Source organism: Daktulosphaira vitifoliae, unplaced genomic scaffold, assembly GCF_025091365.1.
Source record: "Daktulosphaira vitifoliae isolate Bord-2020 unplaced genomic scaffold, ASM2509136v1 Scaffold_5, whole genome shotgun sequence".
Classification (NCBI taxonomy): domain Eukaryota; kingdom Metazoa; phylum Arthropoda; class Insecta; order Hemiptera; family Phylloxeridae; genus Daktulosphaira; species Daktulosphaira vitifoliae.
In genome coordinates, this window is record NW_026099576.1 from 17,335,021 (window position 1) to 17,348,404 (window position 13,384).

At 26.1% G+C, this 13,384-nt stretch overlaps 1 protein-coding gene across 2 annotated transcripts in view; it reads left to right on the forward strand.

Moving 5' to 3' along the window:
- The window catches only part of LOC126906526 (nucleolysin TIAR-like), a 175,894-nt gene that overhangs the window by 74,523 nt on the left and 87,987 nt on the right, over positions 1–13,384 (forward strand). For both annotated transcript variants that reach the window (XM_050687085.1, XM_050687087.1), the window contains exon 2: positions 1,057–1,114. In XM_050687085.1, the coding sequence (XP_050543042.1) occupies positions 1,057–1,114 (58 nt within the window). The remainder of the gene's footprint in view (positions 1–1,056; positions 1,115–13,384) is intronic.

A 13,384-nucleotide genomic window follows, 5' to 3' on the forward strand; every position in this document is an offset into this window, starting at 1 on the left:
TATAATCCATGGTAGTTTGCAAAAAAACTAGCATGTATAACAAATCACTGATTCAAATATAATTAATTTATAACTTTTTTTTGTATTTAAAGTATTTTGTAAATTATATTAGTCGAATGTTTTATGGCATATAACGTAGAATACTTGTACATATCTATTTACATAATGCAATAAAAAAAAAACAAGTATCGCAATTTATATAAAAAATTTTTTATATGCTAATAGTAACTTTAATAATACTTAAAAAAACTAATTTATTTACATAATTCTGTACTATTGTTACTAATTTTAACATTCAATTTTAGGCTTATGTGCATCATTGTTCGATTATATGGTAATGTTAACTTACGAGGGTTGAACCAAAGTAATCTATATAACTTATGAATACTAAAACTACTAGTAGTATGTTCATGAATAGTAACAATAAACTAGTTTTTATAATAAAGAATTGTACTGCAATTTTGCTATGTTATAATGTATTCTATGCAAATAAAAATTCATTTTATTAGTATAAGAAGAGTAAAATTTAAATCATATTTTGGTGTATAAGTTTTGATTAGATTATAACACCATATAAGTTGTAGAAAAACCATCTAGTTATTCGGTTAATTTTTACAATAAAAATACTTTTATAAGAATATTAGTCTGTAAAACTTTATTTAATTAATGTATGTCAGAAGTTTTACAACAATCACGTAATCAATAATAAAATTTCATTTACTAGTTTAATTAAAAGCAACCTTTAATTACATAGTTTATTAATTTATATTTATAGAGCTATCTTTCCCTTTGGATTCATTTGATGCAGCATAGCATTTTAAAGGCGAGATACATTTTAATTTCAAATAACTACATTGTTAGAGAGGTAGTGCAGTCTTCATGCATGCACTCAGACCTAATTATCTAATGTATAAACATGAATTTAATAAACTTTTGCAAAAAGTTTATTTGGTTTAAGTTTTAAATTATTTGTATATTATACAGTTATGCAAACTATAAGTGGTTTTAGATGAAATAACTACTATGAAATTAAAATAAGACATATTTATTTTTTAGGAAATGAAACTAAATTGGTCAACTTCGCCGGGACCACAAACAAAGACAGATACTAGCAGTAAGTATTTAATATGATATGAAATCCTTTATACATGATACTCGTACTTAAATTTCATTATATTTGTGCTGGATTTTATTTCTTAAGATAATTTATAACACATCTACTATGTATTTACAATGTGCTTTTCTTTAGTTGCGATAGAGTAATTTTTCAATGATAATCGCAAGATGGTTTATTCATTATGATCTCTTACTTTATGGAAAGCCTATAAATTCAAACGTTTTGCACAATTGTCGCGGTTGGTACTGCGCATTTGTATATGTAGTCTATTATGAATTTGTCACGGGACACGCATTTGCCATCAACTACGTGCTAGACATATTGTTGTTATTTCGATTGGGGGCAATATTCGATTGACGGCTTTTGCGATTTCTACGGTCTCTGTTAAATATTATAATGTTGTATTGTATATGATGTCATATGAAATACGAATATGTACTACTAGAATTCGTACCGTTTAGCAAAACTTAACTGAAAACAAGTGTGGATCGCTGTTAATGTGCTTTGAAAATGTTAAGAAAGTTTGGGTCGAGGTCATTAGATTTATGCACACTGCATTACACGTCTTAAGTAAATATTTGTGATCGTTATTCAGGTATAAACTCACGAGTATAATTCAGATATATTAACTTAAGTATTGAACACTTATCTGTTTTTACTTTATAAATTTTTATGTCAAGTCTTTTTAAAAAAATGTTAAAATCAACCTTATAAAATAAACTAATTAACCTATAAACAACAATCAACTTATAAATTAGTGTTAGTATTGATTCAATGATAAATGTATTTTCGTAGGTAATGATTAACAGCCTTATTAATTATCACTTGGGCAAACATTTGTCCTTATACAATTCTATATGCTTTACTAAATAATTTCAACTAACATTTAACGCTAATTGAATTTCAACAAAATAAAATATATAAAATGTATTAATAAAGTTAAATGAAACTAAAATATACATAGAAATGCGTATACATAAGAGATTTAGAAGTTATAGAATATAATTAATTACAATAAATTAATATAACAACTTATTAAACAAAAAGAATTAATAATAATATTAAGATCTAGATAGTACAGATTGAATTTAAAAGGAAATATATAGTTGAAACTATAATGGGAACTAAATGAGATTTAAAAATATTAACAGGATAAGGCTTACAAATATCATGAAATGAAAAAATGTTATAGAGAACCGATCTATTAAAAATATTGTAAAAAAGACAAAAGTCACCAACTACTGGTGAGTTTTGGTGAAATAAGGAACATAATTCAGAACTAATTTAAAGGCGAAATCCGGTAAAAGTCAAAGGTCATTGAAACAATTTAGATTAAAAAAAAAACGTAACTATACGGTTCTATTATGATTAATGGTTGATAACAAATTTAAAGCATTTCAATGACATGATAGTGGGTGATCCCCAAAACTTAGATTTCAAAGTCTATGAAATTCTTTTTATAATTAAGTAATTTTAAATATGTAAATATTGTCTGATAACAGTATTCTTCAATTAAATTTATGTTTTTGAATCATTTATATAATGTATGAAAAATTTTCTATGAATTCTGCATGCAACCAGATTTTTATTTATGGAATCTTTTGTCCAAACTCATAAATGTTACAATCTATGCAAATTTCTTGAAAACAGCTACAGCAGGACTGAATATTTGAATAATCAAAATGTATAACAATATAGTAATTGAATAGATGCACTAACTGGAAGTTTATTACGGTTGGTACACTAGTACGTCTACATTATGAATGTAAAAAAAAAAAATGTTTAAAAATATTAAAAAATATAGGCCAACTATCATAGCAATGGTAACGAAATCGAGAGACTGTCAGTTAATGTTTCATTAAAAAAATTCGAGGCTTTTGGAAACCGTTTAAACGTTGATTCTAACGACTATTTTATTATTATTATTAGTGTGGATTCTAAGTGTGAGTGTGTACCTTTTTGTTGAATAAAAGTGAATGCGGACATAGTGAAACACGCAAGGGGCAATGAAAAAGTCCATTGTTTAGCTTTAACCTTACTCAGCTTTCGTAACCTCAGGAAACGCGAATTTTTTTTTCCAAAAAACTTTGTTGTCGAGTGTATAGACATAACTTCAGTAACTTCCGACTCCGGATCGTCGCACATCATGCTCACAATATTGTTTTACCAGGTGAATGGTATACGACACCAGTTAGCGTACACAGCCATAACACGCCTCTGGATTCGCAAAACGCAGTAAAGTTTAAAACCGGATGGCACATGGACTGTGCCTAAAGTTATTTGTACAATATATATATATATATATATATCTGTATATAAATATTCAAACTGTTCAGTGTACATTGAATGGGCGGACTTTGGCTAACAAATACCATTATATTATCAGTCATTGTACAACGCTGGTAGTATTATACGACCGCCAAGTGAAAAATACTTTTGCTATAACTTCCCACTTGTCTGACACTACATTTTATTTTATATAATCATTTATTTTTGCTGAACAATCAAAGTCCTGTGACTTTTTTTTTTGTATTAATTCATCAATACCACATATTACTTTTAACAATAGAACAATAAACGTGATTTAAACGATTATTTCCAATCAATTGTTCTAACATAACTTTATTCAATTAAACGTAGCTTTTAAATAAAAAAATTATTACTACCTAAAATTATTGTCATAATCTAAACATAAATTATCGGATTGCTCGAAATATGGAGAATATTTAGCAGATACATAGTTTATTAATTAATTTTTCTTTTTTAATTAGGTTGATATAATAATGAATTTGTAAGAAATTGGGCTGATGTTATAACTTCCAGGAATAGTGATAAAAATATTGAACTTTTTGTATCAATTTTTATTTATTTTAAGTATTTTAGTTGCGCGTTTCTACAATGATTAATGGAGAAATTAGTGTTTACTTAGAATAGACACCTTTTCGTACAATTCCCAGAGGTTCAATTATTGGCTGCAAAGAATCTAAGCGGACCCGTTAATTACCATAGTGTCCGACTCGCCAAAAAAGAAAACAGACAATGCAAATAAATAAAAAAACCTCTTGTTCCTATTACGTAATTAGTGAAAGAACGTATCGTCAGATAGTTGTTGTTCCAATTATTTAAATAACTAGAATGTTTTCTTGAGCCAGAAAAAATAACAAAAATAATGAATATAATAAAAATATGCATTTTTCAAGACAATAAAACGCAATTAGTCTCTCTGAACAAGTGAAACGCACAACAAAAAACTTAATATTTTCCTTTCTTACCGTATTACTGTTTAATGATACAGATCAACCTAATTAGATTTCACTTTTTTTTCAAAGTAAATAATTATGTTACACAATGAAAATTATAGTTTTGTAAAATGTTGATCTAATTTTTTCTAATTGGTAGAAGTCACAAATGTTAGACATTTTTGCTATATCAACCAATAGAAAATCATCTATAGTAATATTATTGCTATTACGGGTTCATAGGTATTAATGGCAATGTCTAGAAATAATACTTTATTAATATTCATTACCACGTTAAATACGTTTCGATAGCGGGTGACACTTAAGAAGCCACCACAAATCCGATGCATACTAATTAAGTTCAAATACATTTACATATTTCATATCCTCCACATTTCATTTACAACACATTTGATGCTATGTATTAATAAACATTTCGATTCGTCTATTATGCTATTAACTTTGTGGGTGTCGGATTATTAAAGCAAAATGGTTTTCCGAGACTTCAAGGACTGATCAGTACAGCACTTAAAATTGACTCTTTTAATAAGAATCCAACGTAAGTGCGGTACCATCATTTGAATGGTAAACAATTGGCGCCATCATCATCGTCGCCTTGTTTAAGTGCATTGGCAATTTTTAAAAGGAAATAACAATAACAACTCTTAATTCTTATTGCGACTGTTATCCTTTTACTAAATGGATTACTTTGAAAATTATTTTCTTTTGTTTAAATATCAAAATAATAAAAATTAAAGTTTCAGCTAAACTACAAACTACAAAAAAAAAATTACATTTAATTATGGTAAATGTAAAGTGATGATTACTTAGGGTCAAATTATTACTTGCAATGAAATAAATAAATGTCCTGTAGTTAAAAATAGAGATAATTTCAAAATACTCGAATGAAATTTTCACCTTTGATACAAATAATAATTAATTTGATGTTTTGTACAAAAATATATTTATCTTTTGTTTATGTTATAAACATCAACAATTTTATAAAATTAAAATAAATTGGAGGAAAAAATATTAATTGTACTATTCACAACAATAGATATATAATAAATATATCGATATTTTTTTCAATTATAAATATCTACTTCTAGATGTTTTCATTGTTATCAAATAATAAATTAACATTATAGTGAAATAGTATTGATAAAATAAAATAATAAATAACAAAAAAATCAAAATAAATAAAACAATTAAAGATAATATGTTCAAACATATTCAATAAATTATAGCGATCATTTGTAATAAACTGTAAGTTATTAACAAAAAAGACGTTGTTTTGAAAATATTAGTGTTAAGTTATTTTTTCACTAAGGTAATAAATTAAAAGATGTCTGTTAAAACACAAAAAGAAACGACTTTTAATTTATTCCTTTTTAAGTACACGTTTTATTTTAAAAGCATTCTTTGGTAATGCTACGAAGATTAATAATTCACAATGAAGAAATTAATTAAAACAGACAAGTATATTTCTTTTACTAAAATTATGGATACTAAATAATTCAAAGACAGTGTTTTACTTTCATAATTTTTTTAGACAGATGTTAAAAACCATAGTCAAACTAATACTTTTCTTTTGAATTAATGATTAAAATTTTTGTTGAAATTCTTTGTGTTATAATCTAAAAATGCAAATATTAACAATTTTTAAGTCTTAACAAAAATAAAACTAAATGTTCAATATAAAAATATTAACAATAAAAAACTATCTCAATCAGGATACGCTAAAATACTATTTATATGATATTTATGAATATAAAAAGAAACTTGAAATTAATTACTTTTCTGAGAATCGTTTTTAATCATTTTATATCTTGAAACTAACTTAATTTCGGAAAAAATTTAATGATAAGGCGATGTAGCAAGTTATAATCTAACGCTTTTTTTGTCTACATCTTTTAAGGTGTACAGTTTCAGAGAAAAATAACAGTCTCCCTATTAATTAAAACTAAACATTCTCGTTTGTTACCAATTTATATTACACAAAAGTACGATCAAAAATTATATTTAGTATATATATATATATATATATATATTTTACAATAATAATAGTAAAATAATTTTTTCTTTTCTTTTATGTGTTTTTACTAAATAATTATCAATGAATTAATATTAAAATAATTTCATCTGCAATGTATCAAGATACCTGAGGTTTTTATAGATTTATACTGCATTTCATAAAAATATTTTTTAACGAGTAAATGCATTTCATCAAATTAATTTTATTCTCAGTAATATTAACATTTAAGATTCTAGACTGAAAATTGTTTCAAAAAATATTTAGTAAATAGAGTAATTTTATATATTATTTATCTGAATAAATTACTATTACGATAAATTATTAGATTAAGTATACATTTTCTATTTAATAATTATTTATCTTAATTGACTGTTTTGGTTAATATTCTTAATTTGTTTACGCATTCAGTATTATGTACAAAAGTGATTATCTTTATATTAAATTATTTACTTAACTAATAATTTTTGCTGTTTTAATTCAAGTTTGATAAATAAAAAGAAATTTTTTTATTAAATGAAATAAAGCATTCATAATATGCTTTATTAAAAGCTTTAAATAATAATTCATATTATAAACCATAATTTTGTAAAAACGTAATATAATAAAAATATATTTTGCATTTTTTTTTATAAAATAGAGATAGAAATTCTGAATTGTAGAAAATAAATATTGAAATCACTCAGGCATTGCTCATTTTTATAAATATTTCATCCAATTTATTACTTAATGTTTCTTGTTATGCATTTTTACAAAGAGGAAAAGAATGGATGCATTTGAAATAGTATAGAAATAAGTTAATCATTGAACGTTTAATATCTAATTCTTAATAATTATTAGATATATTACATACATAAAATAATTTTAAGATCAATTGAATGAAATTAAATAAGAAATTCATGTTCATCAATATTTAAAACTCTTACGAGGATTTAAGCTTTTAAAATTACTTAATATAAACTTTTTAAAAAAGTTGTGCGTTAGATGTTTAGTTTTAATTACAGTGTATTAACAAAAAATAACAACGTAATAATGTATATTTTAATAATTCTCTCTAAAATCTTTTTTAATACTTTTAACGTTTTGTTATAATATTATTTAATAATATATTTTGATCATCATAATTTGAAAAATTAATTGTCTGGCTAATATTGTTTTGAGGAGATAATATCATCTAAAGTAAAATCTAGAAATAATAAAATTATTATCACTGGGTAAACATAGCGAAATATTAATAGTAAACGTTGTAGATTTTATTTATGTTATTTTTTTTAGTAGAGATAGGCAAACGGCAGTTATGCGCTTAAATTGCCTCTTAAATGCGCCGTCTTTGATGATTATCTAAAATTGCATTTTGTTATCCGACAGTCTGTTCTTAAGGTAAAACTTATGGCATCGTAATAGATAAAAATACTGTAAAAACTAATTCATTTTAAATGACAATTTTTTCAGTTAAAAAGGTGTTTTAATTTCTAATTAATGTTTTATAAAAAAAAATATTTTATTTCAATTTTAAAAACAATATAGACATAAATAGTATTAATATACTATTATACTAATAATTAAATAGTAATAATATTCTATATTATCGGAATACTATATGTTTATGGCAAAATTTTTCTTCCATAATTAAATTATATACCTTCTATAGCTAATTTATACTTGATTAGGTTTAATATGTATAAATGATTATTGCAAAACCCTATTAAATGTCCAATAAACATGTTTTCATTTAGAAAATCGAATAGTTTATATAAATTAACGACATTTATAAATAGGAATTCGCAAATTATTGAATTTTACTGTCGTTTTATGTATTTTATAAGTTCCTGTGAAATTTTATTTAATTTATTATAATAATGTTTCATTATTATCGTTATAGATTTCAAAATTATACTATCTTTTCAAATGGGTGTGTGTATGTATTAAAATACTGATATTGTTAACACTGGCATTATAAATGTACACAATAGTTGACACGAAACTTGTCATTTTCACGTTGCAGAATTTCTAGTGAAGTTAGTCGTTTTTGATGTTTTATCATGGGTTGGGTTTAATTTTAATTTTCATTCAGGTCCATGCTTTTTGATCACTCTTTACAACTAAAATGAATAAGGTACCAAGGGTATATTCAGTAAGGGTAGCGCATATTTTTCGCGGTCACTCAAAGGGAAGCTTGCATAACTTTGACAACAATGCGTTTAAAAACATCAAACGTTAGACTTCTGCACAGCGTTACCGACCGACAAATTCCGACGGCCAATATATTTCACAAAGTTACCGCTGCAACATATACGTATATACTGACCTGTAATCGCCATATTCACTCCGCTTTTACAGCTAACGTGTCGTTATTGATGAAAATAATAATAATACTAATGTTAGAAAAACGATTTTACGTATACCAAACATAAAAATGCTCACAGAGCAAATGTTTCCGGGGTGAAATCGCGATGGGAACACCAATATTTTACTCGGACCGAGGTTATTGCCTAATTATAAATTCAAAACGCGCAATCCAAAAACGTTTTTTTCCCCTCTATCTCTGTTGCAATAATATTACAACCCGCTCTTTCATTTTTTTGTTTAATTATTTTCTTGGCACGCGGACGTTTTGAACGACTCTCGAACTGGAATCGCGTAAACGGGTCAAAAAAAAAAAACTGTGTGTATATATATATATATTAGTAAAGGTCATTAGTATATTGTTGTCACAGTGTACTGTTCCCCTTCAACCTTGCCCGGTATCGACGTGCAGAGCCTGGTCTGGGAAAACAGTTAGTCACGTGCCCCTCCCCCCCAACACTAGCCCGTTCCATTTCTACACGGCCATAATTCTTCGGGACCCAATTAACTAATTACACAAACGTTTCTCATTACGCGAACGAAAAGTTCGGCCAATGAAATTTTCATGGTGAGGGTGCACGACGTGCGTCTATCTAGGCAACCGAGTACTCGCACAATAATTGCGTTGACCGAGAGTTATGTGGCAGAAAATGAATTAAAACAAGTGACATTTGGGGTAGAGGAAAGGATGCAAGTTCACGTAAAAGAACGAGAAAGGCTAAGTTTTTGTTGCGACTCACACGATCATGAAGCCCCGTAGTGGAATCTGTGCACTATCCCAAGTGACATAACACGACCTAGGGTCGTTTGCAAACGTATTGAAAAAAACACATAGGACACAATTCGTGACCTGAATTTATTTTGGGTAAGAATTTTAATTTAATTTTCACAAGGAAATAATTATAATTAGTGTAAAACTCTATTAAAATTATTAATCCGGCATTGGACGTTCCATTAAATTGATTATCATCGAAAATTAATGTAGTTTAAAACTTTCAACTACAGTTGGAAAATTTATGATAAATAAAAACAACACCACATCTAATATCAGAGTTGTTTGTGTAAAGTAATACAAACAATGTCATCGTAAAAAGTTTTCGATTGTATCAATTTTGCAATACTGTGATATTTGGAATAATAAATTACCCTGTTGATATTCAAAATTGAATATTTCTTCTTTTTTACGGAGTATTGTGATTTATTTTAAATTATGTTTCATAAAAATAATTGTAAAATATTCTACCAAAATTTCTGTATACTAATCCAATAATCATTATTGGATAATAATTATTTAATTTAATGATTGATGATCAAGCGTAAATGCTGTTATATTTATTACCTGACATTTCCTATGCTCACTCCTCCACCTATTGGGTATAAATATGTTAAGAACCACCAAATTACTGATCAAAAAGTTATTATCGACCAGTCATTTTGTTAATTAGATCATTATTGAATTAAATATATATATATATATGTTGCTGTTTGAAATATAATTATAAAATTTTAATTATAAAATAATAGTGTCATATTATAGCACAAGGTATGAACACAAAAAAAATCATGATTGTTAAAATGGAGAAAAATATTTATATGAAAGTAAATGTAAATAAACAAACAGGAAAAGAATTATCAATATTATTATTTTTTCGATTAATTCATTTCAAAAGAAATCGCCTTGTAGAGTGCATCAATTGTTGTACACCTTTCAATGAATAAATCATAAATTGACTTATAAAATAAAAATATAATTAGAGTTTTAATATTTTAAAACTTTTAATTATAAATACGAAAGTTTTACAGGTGTTAACGAACATAAAAAAACTCAAGAGAAACTGTTTAAAAAGTTTTCTTGTAAACTTTTTTTCTTTGAAATTATGACCCATATTTAGCAATTATTCTACAAGAGATAGTAAAACTAATACTCGTCAGCATTGTGGGTTAAAATAGTAAGTTCAATTCACATTTTCGCAGTACAACATGATTTCTTACGTGTTATTGCCATTTCGTCAAACAAGTTACTTCACTAACGGTTGCCTATTAGCTTCTTTACTACCATCTACCTGACATCAAGGCTTTGTTTTAATAATAAAACCTAATACTCTCATACATACTTCCACTGTATCTATATATAATATCTCAAGCCATGTGTTGTCATTAGCGATGTGTACTTTATAATTGGATTCTCCTTGGTATTATATTGTATAAAGACACTAAAAATCCATAGTTCACATAAGACTTGCTTAGAAAAAACAAACATATACTTATAAAGTATATAAACAAGTAATTATTAAGGTAAAAAATATATCTGAAACTATTTAATTAAAAAATGAACAGCCTTATGTATTTTTTGATACTTAAAATAATAATGTAATTAGACTTGTCTAATGACAATCATTTTATAATTTAGATAGTTATTTTTACTTCCAAATTAATTATCTCATCACAATTCGCAAAATGTTTGTTTTTTTATTTTTTCTTTAATTAGGTAAATAAATAAATAATTATCAGACACCAAATCTAATTAAATCATTATCTTGACAATTAAAAAATACATAAGGCTGTTAAATTTTTCAAATATAATTAAAAGATAAACCCGAAAATAGCTGCAGTGGAAATTTTTGCTCTTTTTCTTAAAATAGTCATCAAAATCAAATTTAAAGGTCTAAAAAAATGATAAGACCGGACGTATAAGCCTTAAATTTTGATAAATTTTTCATAAGACCATAAAATTATATTAGAAAAGTTATTTTTGGTTTTTTGTAATGATTAAATTGTTTAATTGTTAATTGTTGATTATTTCAGAAAATAAATCTGAAGCTATTTTCGAAATAAACATAGAAAATTTATATTGAATTTATCCAATTATTGTAGACAGTAAAATTTATTCACATATTTGCTAAAATTTTCAGAAAGAAATATATTTTGAATACATTTTTTTAAATTATAGGTTCCAAATGCTAGAAAAATCATTTTTTGTTTTATCATATACGAATTGTATTTACTTGATAAGAAAATAATCGTAGAAAAACAGTTCAATGAAATTTTTTTTTTTTTTATTCGATGTAATACAATGCATTTCATACTTTTTGGTTGGTAAGATTTAGATTTTTTTTTATTTCCTTAAACGTTTTTAAAAATAAAGTTGCCTGAGTGTTGCGCCGGACCTTTCAATTTTATTAATGAATTTTTATTTAAATAATTATGATGAGTCAGGGTTTTTTTTCATAATTTAATCATCAATCATATTGTAAAACAAACAAATGCTTTGTATTTTGCTGGCGCTTATTTTCTTTACAATAACGGCAGGCAGAGGTCGTCACGTAGAAAGCTTTCACGTGCTCGCAAACTTCACGTTATTTTTTGCTCCTTCGCAATCACCATCATTGTATGAGCCTTAAGTATAAGCAATGTATTGCTCAGGGACACAAATTACTACCAGCTGTATATGTATCGTTAGAATATGTACGCGCGTATAAATATTGTTTTAGCTGTTCGAGTGGTTAATTTAAAATGAATTCCCATGTTCGTTGTTTTCACCGCCATATTTAACTAGCATTGGGATGTATTAACGATGGAAAAATAGCTCTTGGCACGTGTAACTAATTCTTTTGTAATGGAAGGCCGCAGGAAAAGCTCAGGATAGTTGTTTTCGGCGTATTTTTTAAGACCTACGAGAAAGAAGAAGATCGGTCGGTTCTTTGATGTTACTCGAGAGTACAAAATAAAAATAATAATAATAATAGTAATAACAAAGTTGGTAGATTCCAATGTATGCTTTATTTTGGGCGCGATAAAGACACGCATCGGTGCACGATGAGATGTACGTATTATGATTATTATATATTTTTGGATGCTTATGTTTCTCTCCAATGTTACTGGACTTATTACTGTGAACGCTCGCGGGGACATTTGAATAATCTTATTATTTCAACTTTACCAACGGGCACATCAAAAACAAGCAGAAAAACAATTATTTTCTTTGAATGTAGTTGGCTTTGTGTGCTGCATTGAGCAAGTCACCAGTAAATTTATTGTTCAGGACATTTTTAATACAAAAAATGAATGTTCATTAACTTTAACATGGGCGTCCAATTACAGAACTACCAAACCTTATGTTTTGTAAGCATCTTTGTTAACTAAAAAGGCATCTTAAAATTCGAGGTATTGCAATTGTTTTTCAATTAAGCTTTATGAACACATCCTATTTTTAATNGAATGTTCATTAACTTTAACATGGGCGTCCAATTACAGAACTACCAAACCTTATGTTTTGTAAGCATCTTTGTTAACTAAAAAAGCATCTTAAAATTCGAGGTATTGCAATTGTTTTTCAACTAAGCTTTATGAACACATCCTATTTTTAATAAAAAAAAAGCATTAATTATCGTGTTATTTATAAAAAAAATAAATACTGATTGAATTTTTACACAAAAAGTGTATTGGTTACGATATTGATTTACTTTGTAAATGATAATATAACAATAACGATACTGATGTTTCAGTTAAAAATAGTGATGATTATAATTATTAAATAAAATGAAAATTCAAAAGTTAGTCCAAAATATCTATTGTATGTTAATTAATTTATAAGAAAATATCATGAAAAATTAACAGCTAAAGCTTATTTTGTTATAAAATAAAATAAAT